This window comes from Gymnoscopelus microlampas (genome assembly GCF_963454915.1).
Source record: "Gymnoscopelus microlampas genome assembly, chromosome: 22".
Lineage (NCBI taxonomy): Eukaryota > Metazoa > Chordata > Actinopteri > Myctophiformes > Myctophidae > Gymnoscopelus > Gymnoscopelus microlampas.
In genome coordinates, this window is record NC_139959.1 from 33842681 (window position 1) to 33855269 (window position 12589).

The following is a 12589-nucleotide window of genomic DNA, read 5'->3' on the forward strand; positions in this document are numbered from 1 at the left end:
TACTTAAAGTACAAGTAAAAGTATAAGTACATTTCTTAATTTTTATGTCAATGAATTGCTGTAATATTTTCACAATGAATGTATAGGACCTTGCAACTCTTGTTTCAGAGAAGTAACTCTCAAACCACCTGCACTGCATGCACTGATGTGCTTGTAGACCACTACGTTATACAAAGCCTGCAGAAACGTCTATAAAAACATAGAAATTACTGAGGAACCAGAACTAAATACTTTTACTCCTATACACCCATACAAGACATAACAAAGGGGCGAGTGGAGGGGGAAGCCAGACGTGTGGCCAATTGCATTTTAGGGAAGAAAAAAAAAACAGCCAACCTAAAGGTCAAACCGCACCAATGCAACTAGTCGCAACTCCTTGCAACAAAACCATTTTAAAGGTCAACCAATATTTGAATGGGATTTAAAACCCAAAAGTTTCCCTACTAGTCAGTTTCGATCCACCACACTCTAATAAGACGCAGATCTAAAAGGTTATATTTATGGTCCATGTTAGTTGCTGTGCATGTATAGAGGCTTTTGTTTAACATAGGAAGCAACCAATAGCAATTCATTGAGGACATTATTGCAGGGACCAGTTAAAAACAAGCAGATACGCTTTTGACAACAATTTTACAACTTTTATTCCTTAGCAGAAAATGGAGACGTTTTACATAAAACTTTTTGTTAATTCAATTGAATTAATAAAACAAACAAACAAACAGAGGTTTTGCTGTTTTCACACGACATGAAACAAAACAAAGCAAAGACGTGGTTGTGTACAGGAGAGCACCGAGGAGCCAAACTGAACTCTTTTGACTGTAAGATATTTCTAAACTTTCTCTTCGCTCATCTATCTGCCCTTCTTGAATTTTCCTGGTGTGGCTCCAGTCTTTTGCTTCTTCTTTGCAGATCCTTTTGTCTCAGGTTCCTAATTGACAGAGCAGAAACACAAGGAATTAATCTAACAGGCAGCACAACACCACACCATGAACATTTACAACACTGGCTTATTCCGACACCTAGGACTCAAAAACACACTGCATTATACAGTGGAGGAATGTCCAGCATGAGATATTAGCACTTTTATTTTAGTATCAATTATTGTAATAGAAAAAAGTCCTGACAAATGTTTCGGACTTAGACCTTCATGAAGGTTTAAGATCGAAACGTTGTTGCATTCCCTTTTAAGTGTTATTTTTTGCATTTGAAAACCCACTTTGGTTTTCTCCTCTGCACCTGTTGTTTTTGTAGGTGTGAAAAAGGCTTGCTTTTTCATAGTATCAATTGCAAATGTTTTTTTTTTATAAAAATAGATTTTTCCTGTGGATGTATTACACAACATTACAAAGTAGAGAAAGCATGCTCTCAATATTTATGATGGCAATAGGTCTACCTGGCCAATCTGTTGTATGTATTCCCAATCCAATCAATAGAATAATGAACCAGTATTTGTTTATTGGTACCTTGCGTTTGGAAGACAGTGATCCAGTGACACTGAAGAAGGAGTCCAGACGACCCTGTGTGCTGCCCTGCCTGCTTTTCAAAATCTTCTTACAGCCGTTACGAATCCTGTCCTCACTACACACACACAAATAAATAATTTCATAAAAACCACATGACCCAGGGTTATATTTCCACATAATATTATCGTTCCAGTCATTTAAGGATGGACCACAGTACCTGTTTAATACACTGAGATTCTGTCACAAACTCAAGATATCAACGGTAATGTACAGCATTACATGTAATTGTAATGATGTAATTAATATAGCTGATGAACTAATATACCAACACTGGCACATTACACCAAAATCTATCCAATGTTCACCATTAGAATTATTTTGTATTGCTGAGAACCCTCCTGCTTCAATAGACATACAGTACATGGGGCATACAGTACATGCATTAGGAGGCATGGTGCCTATAGACGGATTTCCGCGCGACGTCATCACAGAGCAGAATGCGCAATCTGCGCATGCTCGGGGGAAACGAATTGTTGCGCCGTTCACTCTGTTGTTATGTTCGGGAGTTGTTATGTTCGGGAGCTATTATAGGCATAATAGGCATAATGCTGCTATTATATACAAACAGATCCAACTTCCGACAAATCATTTTTATTGAGTAAACAAGGTATTACAAACTGCATAATTTAATCTACTTTCATTAAACCCGGTGAAGATCATTTATTTTATGAATGGACATTTGACCAGAGCTGCTGCGGGTAATGGCGCCCTCTATAGGCTTCCCCCTCCTCTGCGCGGTCATATCCTCTCATGTTTACTAACAGGAAACCTGTCTATATAGACCATATTCACACGGCGGCCATTTTGCTATTAAGTTAATGAAATGCCACCCGTTGCCACCTCCTTTCTTCAATGCAAAATGGCCGTCGTGTGAATATGGTCTATAGGGCAGCCATATTGACGCGTCGCTCCAATGAACGGCAGCAGTCAATGTGGTATCCATGTGCATTTATGTCCGGTTAGTACCTGAATTGTTTCTCGTCACACATGAACTGCACCAGGCTGTCCTCGTTAGGCTCGCTCCACTTGAGCTCCAGTGTGGTGCAGTCCACCACGTCAGGCTTCAGGAACAGCTCCCTGGCCTGCTTGTACAGCCAGTCCTCTGGAGCAGGGTGCTTCTGAAAAAAAAAAAATACATATATATGTCACATATGTGTGTATGTGTGTGTGTGTGTGTGTGTGTGTGTGTGTGTGTGTGTGTGTGTGTGTGTGTGTGCGCGAGTGTGCGAGAGACACAGACAGACAGACAGACACACGTCGGTTGTTCGTTTAACCCATTTCGACCGGGAAGGTATCGATGTCATTTTAGATTTCTTTGGCTATTCAAAAATAGCAGATATACAAGCGCATAGCGTGGCAAGGTCGTCAAAATGTGTGCAAATCTTTGAATATGTATTTTTCAAAGCAAACGTTTGTAAAATATTTTGTCCAGGGACCTCTAGAAGCAAAGATTTGAGTTAAAAATGTTTCAAAAAATATATATACCTTCAAAATTCATGACATACAACATGGTGGGAATCATCAAACCCACAACTCCGCAGCATTGTTTTGGGTTTATCAACTGGTTCAGCCACTGAGATCACCCCACACCAGGGTTGTATGCATTTGTGTGTGTGTGTGTGTGTGTGTGTGTGTGTGTGTGCGCGCGCGCGCACACATGTACACACACAAAATAATAGTGAAGGGGGCAATGTCCCCTGATGGATTCCAGGTGGAGACCTGTGTTGTCCTTCCCTCTCTCTGCCCTCAGATTCCTCTATCTACTATCATATGTAAATAAAGTAAACACAGCCACTCTTTAACCCATTAAGACCTGAGGCTGATTCCACAAATGCCTTCCGCATCAGTAGTTCTCACACTTTCAGGATTTTTCAAAAACGTGCAAAAAATAGCAGATGTACAAGCTTGCAGCGTGGCACGAAGTGGCGCGCTGTGAGCTTGTATATCTGCTATTTTTTAAATAGTCAACGCAAACATCTAAAATGACACAGATGCTTTCCCGGTTTTAATGGGGAGAAATATGATTCGCAACTTCTGTCCAAAAATATAGAAATTGTGAATAAACAAAATTGATTGAACGCAATGAACAAGAACACTAATGTAAATCATATTCCACTCAAATGTGAAAAAGCACCAGCGGTCGATATATAAACTCAACTGACCTTGAGGTCGATGTTGTCCAGGATCTCCTCAATGGAGCCATGCTGCTTGATCAGGTCGATGGCTCTTTTTGGACCAATCCCCCTGATGGTCCCACAGTAGTCACACCCCAGCAGAATGCACAGGTCTATGAACTGAGCAGAACGAAAACACAAGTAGTCACAGGAGGTTCCAGCTTGAATTACCTGGTCCAAGAACCAATGCTTTAAGGAAATCTTATATTTATAGATCATTGTCTCTTTGGAATTTTTTGTTTCAATATGTTGTGTGTTGAGTACTGACATTTAATAATTTGGTATTTGCAACTGTATTCATTTGTTTGTATGTTTTTTATGTGGACCCCAGGAAGACTAGCTGGTTGCTATGGCACCAGCTAATGGGATCCTTAATAAAAGTGGGAGTAAGAACTGGGAATAAGATGAAAACTGTAATGATCCTTCGGGGAAGTTGTTGTGTATTCCTAGCTAGTACCGAGTAACAGGATAGAAACACAAAGGAACAGCAAGTGACTTGTATACACATACTTCATCATAAACCTAAAATGACAGTAGAGGCAAAATAAAAGGATGTAGTTGGTTTAGCAATACAAGAGACCTCTATTTTAATTTATTAAAATGGCTTAATGCTACAATCTGTGAGTTTTACTTCCACTGTCTCCCTCTCCTGGCGGAGAGATTATTGCAACCATGTCCAAAAATGATAGTGCATCTAGTGCACAGTCTGCTTTGAATTTGTGATATTGTCAACCAGTAGGTGACATGCCTGACATCAGGGTGTAAAGTAGTCAATGGAAGAGTAGAGAGACAACCTTCAACTACTGCAGATGTGCTAGTTATATTGTATTAACGTAATCGAGCATACAGATTCTTTGTGACACATACAGGTATTTGGGGGCATGGCCAAATCCGCCACTGGAGGTGCCAACAACAAAAGGTATCAGCATTGTGTTTGTGAGACGGATCGTATACAGTGATTAAGTATCTGTCCTAGCACAAAACTAATGGTTATATATTGCGGTGCAGGGACCTGCAACAACCACCTGCTTATGAACAATTAACACAGGACATTAAAATAGTTTTTCAAGCTCCCGAGCCACAAAAAGGAGTCAAATCCACACAAGAAGCCTCTTTGTTTGCACCTCGAATACACTCACATGACATTGATTCACTTCCCCGATTCCCATCATGTGCTAGGCTAGGGTATGACGTCACTATAGCTAAAATAATTGGTTAAACTAACGTTTTATTCATTAAAATGAATCTCAGAATGTAGCTTCTTTTTTTTTGGTAGAATGATTGTGGTTACCAACTAAAGGAAAATGTACTCCGAGTGTGTGTAATATAAAAAGCTTAAACAATTCGGACATGTTTTGGCAATTATCCCAAAATGTCTTCTACAAGCTGGAGAAAACCCTTACCTGTTCGTTGGTCAGACCAATTTCTTGTAGAAGTCGACTGAAGTGGAACTCCTGGATAGGTAGCTTCCTGTAATAGAGACGGACACCAGTGTTAATTTTGACAGCAAATTCTGATTTAGTCTTATGAATAACACACCATTTAGTTTTAGTCCCATTTCAGTCTTCTGAAATTGTTTAGTCTTACTCGACTAAATATCAAAATCTTAGTCTTTTAGTCTTAGTCTCCAAAGGTAACACTGCAGCAAATTCTGATTTAGTCTTGGTCTTTTGAATAACCCACCATTTAGTTTTAGTCCCATTTTAGTCTTCTGAAATTGTTTAGTCTTAGTCTAGTCTTAGTCGACTAAATTAACACTGACGGACACTTAATATTGTTCTACTATTAACACCAAAATATTCAATCCCCTTTCTGAAGAGAAAACTGAGTGACTAAGGAAACATACTGCATTAAGACCTGAGGCGATTCTTTAAAAAAAATCTAAATCCTAACAGTTTTTTGAAATAAATCTTTTTAAAAAAAAGCACCATTTAAAAAAAATAGCAGATCTACAAGCTCATAGCGCGGCACTCGGTGCCGCGCTATGAGCTTGTATTTCTGCTATTTTTGAATAGCCAAAGAAATCTAAAATAACACAGACGCGTGTCTTAATGGGTTAATACTTCTGTAATTTGTCAAACAAATGATCAAGCTTAACTAGAACTAAAATCAGGACAGGATAAGCATCTGGAACCAAGCCAAACCACTGTAAAGGCCCAAACCTTATACTCTACTTTATTGACTCTTGGGAGAATCACCAACACTACTGACAAGTTCAACAGATCAATTATTTTTAAATTGTATTTGCCGCATTTTGGGGCCGCAATAGGTTTGTTGGTCATATTTACATTGGAGTAATTTTTGGGGTAAAGTTTCAAATATAATATTTTCCATCTACAAATCTATCACTAACAACGCATAGTTTTATTACAGATAAAAGAGTTGGCTCAGTTTGGCTCTTCAGTGCTCTCCTGTACAGGACCATTTCTTTGCCTGACAGCAAGTTCCTGGTTTGATTCCCGGCCGGCCGGGCCATTTGCAGTATGTCACTCACCTACTCTCTCTCTCCCGTTTCCTGTCTCTCTCCACAGTGGTAATCAAATGGAATCTAATAGATGCTCAAAAAATCCCCCCAGAATTAACTAGAACGTATGTGGAAATAACCCTAATTAATCGGTTCAAAACAAATCCGGATTGAGCCATTACACTAGCAGTGGAACACACAGATTCATAAAAGACAGTAACATCAGCAGCCGTACTTTGCCTCGCTGGCGGTGAGGTGTCTCAGCAGCACATTTGTACCAAACGTCAGCCCGTCCATATCTTCTGTCGCCGTAGCAAAGACCTTCCCTGATTTGACCAGGGCAGCACAACTGGCCTCGGCCTCACAGGGAGCCTGGAAAACCACAGATTACAAAATGGTTTGAAGATATTATCATACTGTTTCTCATTAACATTACAGGCCACCTGGTTAATTGCTTTTATTTGATTGGACTGTAAAAAATTAATGTCCACTGTCTTTTCGCTTTCTACTCATCAGGATTTGTATACGGACCTTTATTACATTTCTCAGTCATGTTACTAGATCTACTGGCAGCCAAACTTGCTATAGTGTAGACATAATACACGTCTATACACACACATAAACACATAGTATACATCATATACATCATAGATATAGAATATTAATTTACTTTTACCTGTTTTAATCAATCATGTTTTTCTATAGAATGGTACAGTGAGCTACCAATGTCATAGGGCACCCCATCTATTTTAAAACGACAATACATTTTCAATCTACAATACGTTTCTCCATAGAATAGCAGTCAACTAACCGTGACATAGAAAGGTACAGTGAGCTCACCTCAACGTAGGGAACCCCCATCAGGGTCAAGAGCTTCTTGCACTCTTCGTTGTGTTGCTTGGTGACTTTAACCAGCCGCTTGCTGAACTTGTCAATGTTCTCCTGCTCCCCTGCAGGACATGAGAAATTGTTTTTTAACCACTTAAACCCTCTATACTTAGTCAACTGGACAAGAGTTGCATTTGGACTGTGTGCTCTCCTTTCCCCTCTACACCAAATCACTTTGCCAAATATAGCAGATCTACAACCTCACAGCACGTCTCATTCACAACACGTTGTGAGCTTGTAGATCTGCTATTTTTGGCAAACGTTCCCCCCGCAATAGGGATGCTGGGGTTCAAATGGTTAAGCATGTTTTTTACACATACCCAGACTTTAGATTAAGCATGTTCTTACACATACACACACTTTAGATTAAAGCTTCACTGTGTAACTTTCCTCTTCTACCCGGATTTGAACCCATGTTTGGCCATCGGCGCCCAAACATTTTCTTTTTTTACACAATTCATCTGCAAACAATTACGAGGAGTAGAATTTGCAAAATTCCAACCATGTCCAAAAACACACAATGATATTTTAAAAAATATGTGCCAATATCATTCAATCAGAGGAGAACCACTAACTTCCCACTTCCCAGAGAAACACAGTTGAAATGTTTTACGGTACCTGCTTCTTGCGCCTGAGCAAGCAACTTCTCAGCTTCGGCCCTCCTCTCAACTCTCTTCTCCAGCTGCACCGAGATGGAAATCCAGAGAAAGACACACAGGGAGAGAGACGGCATATGGAAACATTAAAAACAACCTTGATTGACAGTCATTTCACGATTAAAAACAACAACCGACAAAGTCTTTGTGAACCTATGAAGTATATAAAGTATCCTTGCACACTCACCTCACCAGACTTGAGCTGTGGAGGTTTTCCATCAAACACGTACACAGGTTTGATTCCATACTCTAACATGCGGATTGTCCGGTAGAACATTCCCATCAAGTGGCTGAAAGTCAACATTTACTATGTATTAATTAGGGCTGCAAGCAACTATCGGTTATTTTCTTAGCAATTATTCTACTGATTACTTTTCTAATGAATTGAATAATCGAGAAGTGCCTGTGTTAATGTGGCTCATGACTATGGGAGAAAATGTGAACAGTGATCAAATCTAAAAAATAAAGCCATTCATGGAATAATGATTTAATGTACTATTATTATAGCCAAAGCTGTCAACTGACTATCAGCCTACATGTATTGATGGCGGTGTGGTTCTTTAACCCTTTAAGACCTGAAGCCGATTCTACATCTCCTAAATCCCAACAGTTTTCTGAAAAAAAGTTTCTATATCAGTGGTTCTCAAACTTTTTCATGTCAAGGACCCCCAAAATGATATGTATTTGGCCACGGACCCCCATCAAAATATTTTGTTCCAGGGACCCCCCAGAAACAAAGATTTTAGTTAAAAATGTTCGCTTTAAAATTATATATATTCAAAGATTTGCACACATTTTCACGATTTTTCAAAAATAGCAGATCTACAAGCTCGTAGCGTGGCACTCAGTGCTGCGCTATGAGCTTGTATATCTGCTATTTTTGAATAGCCCAAAGTGTAAAATAATGCTTTTTAGCTCAAATCTAAAAATGACACAGTTCCAGGTCTTAATGGGTTAAAGTTCTAACATCAGTCATCTTAGGATGGGCATCATTATACCTCGTCGTCTCTCCGTCCTCGTTTTGCAGTACGTTGCCATCCTGTCGGACAGCGATCAGGAACTGATAGATGCACATGGAGGCATCAATAGCGATCTTCCTCCCTGTTGGGGGAATAATACACAATATCGCAAGGTCATCCAACACGGATATAACTGCGACGTCAGCTGCCCACGACCGTATTAATTTCCTCAAACATCTAAATACGGTTGCCGAGTCAGCCTTCTTCACACCAGGGAGGGCTAAACATGATGCTGTGTCTTGGGAAATACCAACAACAGCAGCTCTGCTCTGTGACTTTGACCTTGACTCCTGGCTCCAGTGGTAGACAGTAACTATGTACATTTGGGAAGGTTTTTTTTCCTTTTCTTTTTTTGGGGGGGGAAGCACATGACTTTCACTCCGCTACATTTGAAATAGAAATATTGTACATTTGACTCAACTACATTTCTAGGAAGGGACTCTTAGGAACCAAACTTACAAAAATATATTATGAATTAACCACTTAAGCCCTATTTCAATATATACATAATAAATACACGATCTACAAGCTCACAACGCAGTGCCGTGCAACGCATTGTGAGCTTGTAGATCGGCCATTTTCTCATTTGAATAGTGGAATGTATGACTCATTCATTTTGTAAAGCCCTGTCTGACAGTTGAACGGCAAATCACTACACAAAATAAAGTTTATTATGCTGATGATTATTATGCTGTTCAGTGATTGTACATTAACTACCCACTACTGTTGGAGAGATCTTCCACATTATGAGTAGTCAGCAGAGCACCTGAATGCTAAACGACTCTGAGCTTTAATTATATTACATGACAGCCTTTAACGTTGCAGGGATCAATATATACTGTATGTAGGCCAGTGGTTCTCAAACTTGTTCATGTCAAGGACCCCCAAATTAATATGTATTTGTGCCAGGGACCCCCTGGTAGATCAGCTATTTTCAAGTAGCCGATATATAGGTTTGAAGTGGTTAAACTGATTTTGATGCCATGTTAACTCATTTTGCTGGGGAGTGGGGACCCCCTGGAACCCACTCTGAGAACCACTGATGTAGGCATGTGTGCACACATTACATGATGATGATGAATGTAAGGGCAGGGGTCTTCCCAACAGGGGGTCCAGGACCCCTAGGGGGTCCTCAGAGTTACTAAAGGGGGTCCGCCAAATCTTTGTGTGATAGGAACTCTTCTTTTTCTTTTTGACATTAACCACTTGAACCCTAGCATCCATATTATGAGGAGGGCTTTAGCCACAAATAGCTGATCTACAAGCTCACAACGCCTCGCAGATCGGCTAATCGAGTGAAAGGTCAAGTTTACTAGGTATTGATGGTTTAAGTGGTTAATTGTCTGAAAATACACATTAACATGAATCCAAAATAGACAGATGATCGTGCTGTCAATGAAAAATGTGTGGGGGGGTCCCTGCTTCATCCCTCTCTCAACTAAGGGGTCTTCGGTCTGAATGTAGGGTATAGGGCTAGTGTGGTGTTCATTGTTAACGAACCAAAGTAGCTCTTAATCTCTTGCTCCCTGATGGCACCAGGCGCCTGGTCAGCGATCAGCTTGGCGAGGCCGTGAATTCCCATGATGGAGATCTGAAGGTGAACTCGTCAAATCTCTGTAAAAACAATGCAAGTCCAGTCAGTCCAGTAGTGGAAAAAGTACTCACATTTTTTACTTAAGTAAAAGTATCAATACTGCAATATAGAAATACTCAAGTAAAGGTCCGGAATTCAAAAGTATTGGTATCAATTGTACTTAAAGTAGCAAAAGTCGTCTCAAAGTATTGAAAATTGGAAATACTCCAATAAAGTAAAATAAATACCTCAAAATTGGACTTAAGTACAGTACTTGAGTAAATGTACTCAGTTACTTTTAACCACTGTCTGAATGTACACTCCAGGCATCTACCATTCTTTTCGGCAAGCAATTTTGTACTTTATTTAGTAAGAGACATGAGAACAACAGTACATGGAAGTACAAAAAAAATCACAATACAAGGTCTACTAAACTGGGAGACTCATTAAGCACTGAGCTTGTTTAAGATGAGATCCCCATGCACACAAATCATGATGACATATAAGAGACAGACAGATATACACACTACAATACAGAATGTACAATCAGCTTACAGTTTACTGGTATGAACAGTGAAAAGAAATGTACAAGAGAAAAAGAGAAATAGGGGAGGGGGTGGGTTAAGACTTAGACAGGGGCCATTTTCGAATTGCAGCCTCCTGAAGGTGTATCTTTAGGGCAGTTAGTGAGTAGGGTTTTACACTCCTTTAGGTAGGGCGTTCCACATTTTAGATGAATAGCATGAGAACGAGTTAATTCCCTTTGTTGAGCCAAATCTGGGTTGAACATGATTTGTGGAGCTGCCTCTGGTGTTATGATCATGGACTTCATTAACATTTAGGAAGTATTTTGACAAATACAGGGGGATCCCAATGTTGTGGTGTATCTTGAAGACCAAGCCCATAGCAAGTTGCTGTACTCTGTCCTCAACCCATAAGCCATCCAAACAAGGCCACGTAAACGTCAACACAATTGTAGTTTATAGAGGCTAAAGCACAAATAATACTTAATAAACGTGTTGATTTTGACTATTCTGCAGCTGAATGAGCTGATAAGGCTTAGTGAGACTCATATATAGACAATATTAGGTTTTCTTTGATTGACTCACCAAAGTGTTTATGAAGAGCGTAGCGCCGGCGCGGGGAAATGAGGGAAATTGCGTGTGTTTCGCGGGAAAAAATAAAAAGAAGGCATGATTAATCAACGGTTCGAGGGCAGAGCCATTGAGGACCGCTCATCCACGACACCGGTAACGACTAGTAAGGTCTGACTCCGAAACGGAGAGCTCCGATTGGCCGATGACGTCGACGGGGGCGCGGGGGAAAGGAAGTTCCGGTGGGTGAGAGAAAAGCTTCCTTGGGCAGTGTTGCCTGATTCTGTGAGAGAAACAAGCAACCAGGTCTAGGGAAACCAGCCCAAAAGAAGCGACTATGGGGCCGCATGAGCACCTTAACATATACGTCAGCTGTTTGAAAATAGCAGATCTACAAGCTCACAACGCGTCCCGATGCGACGCGTTGTGAGCTTGTAGATCTGCTATTTTCAAATACAATCTTGCGGGGAAATTATAACAAGCAGATCTGGCAACCCTGTCCTTGGGTGAGATTTATAATCTATACTTTTATCGTGCGGCGGTGTCGCGCGCCATAAATTCGCAGACTTATAAGCTCACATCGCGTCGCGTTCGCCACGCGTTGTGAGCTTGTAGATCTGCTGTTTTTGTCAAGGCACGCTAAGAAGATTAACAGCAACGTCGCAAACAATTAATAAAAGTCACTATAAAATAATAAAATAGCAATTATATTGACTTAAAGTTATGCGTGTTAATTATTATATTAGCAAAGCAATTACAATTATAATAATGATATATATTCTAAAAATACGGTTTTTGTTGTTGTTAACCCCGCCCACCCAGAACAACTGGCAGTGGACGGGGTTGCCATGTCCGCTTATTATGAGCGACTTTGTGCTTATTTTTCTGTAAAGTCGCTTGTAAATATTGCTAGTTGCGGGTTGCTTGTTTTCAAATTTAAACCAGTGGTTCTCAAATGTTTACATGAAAACGTTTTGTGCCACAGGGCGCAATTGTGTTGTTAGAATGAATATATTCCGAATATTCCTCATTTTATTGCAAGAGAAATTTTTGAAAATAAGCAGATCTACAAGCTCGCGCGTTGTGAGCTTGTAGATCGGCTATTTTTTTTATTATTATTTTTAAAGCGCTCATGAGTCATGATGTGACCTTCTTTTGGGCTAGTTTTCATATATCTGTTGTTTTCATATACCTAGTT

General features: G+C 40.0%; 1 protein-coding gene across 1 annotated transcript; it reads right to left on the reverse strand.

Moving 5' to 3' along the window:
• Nucleotides 1-623: 623 nt before the first annotated feature.
• Nucleotides 624-11470, reverse strand: fen1 (flap structure-specific endonuclease 1). Its single transcript, XM_084048549.1, has 12 exons — nucleotides 11407-11470; nucleotides 10225-10338; nucleotides 8704-8806; nucleotides 7893-7995; nucleotides 7668-7731; nucleotides 7002-7111; nucleotides 6397-6533; nucleotides 5101-5167; nucleotides 3686-3817; nucleotides 2490-2641; nucleotides 1464-1578; nucleotides 624-928 (listed from the first exon to the last, which is right to left on the reverse strand). The coding sequence occupies exons 2-12, from the start codon at nucleotides 10304-10306 to the stop codon at nucleotides 851-853; spliced, it is 1143 nt and encodes a 380-aa protein (XP_083904675.1). The 5' UTR covers nucleotides 10307-10338; nucleotides 11407-11470; the 3' UTR covers nucleotides 624-850.
• Nucleotides 11471-12589: the final 1119 nt, after the last annotated feature.

Excerpts from the sequence above, each read along its gene's own strand:
- fen1 (XM_084048549.1), bottom strand. The coding sequence starts at position 10,306 with ATGGGAATTCACGGCCTCGCCAAGCTGATCGCTGACCAGGCGCCTGGT. Across the intron at positions 6,534-7,001 it reads TGGGGGTTCCCTACGTTGAG|GCTCCCTGTGAGGCCGAGGC; the intron begins GTGAGCTCACTG and ends GTGGTTTTCCAG. Across the intron at positions 929-1,463 it reads CACTGTCTTCCAAACGCAAG|GAACCTGAGACAAAAGGATC; the intron begins GTACCAATAAAC and ends TCTGTCAATTAG.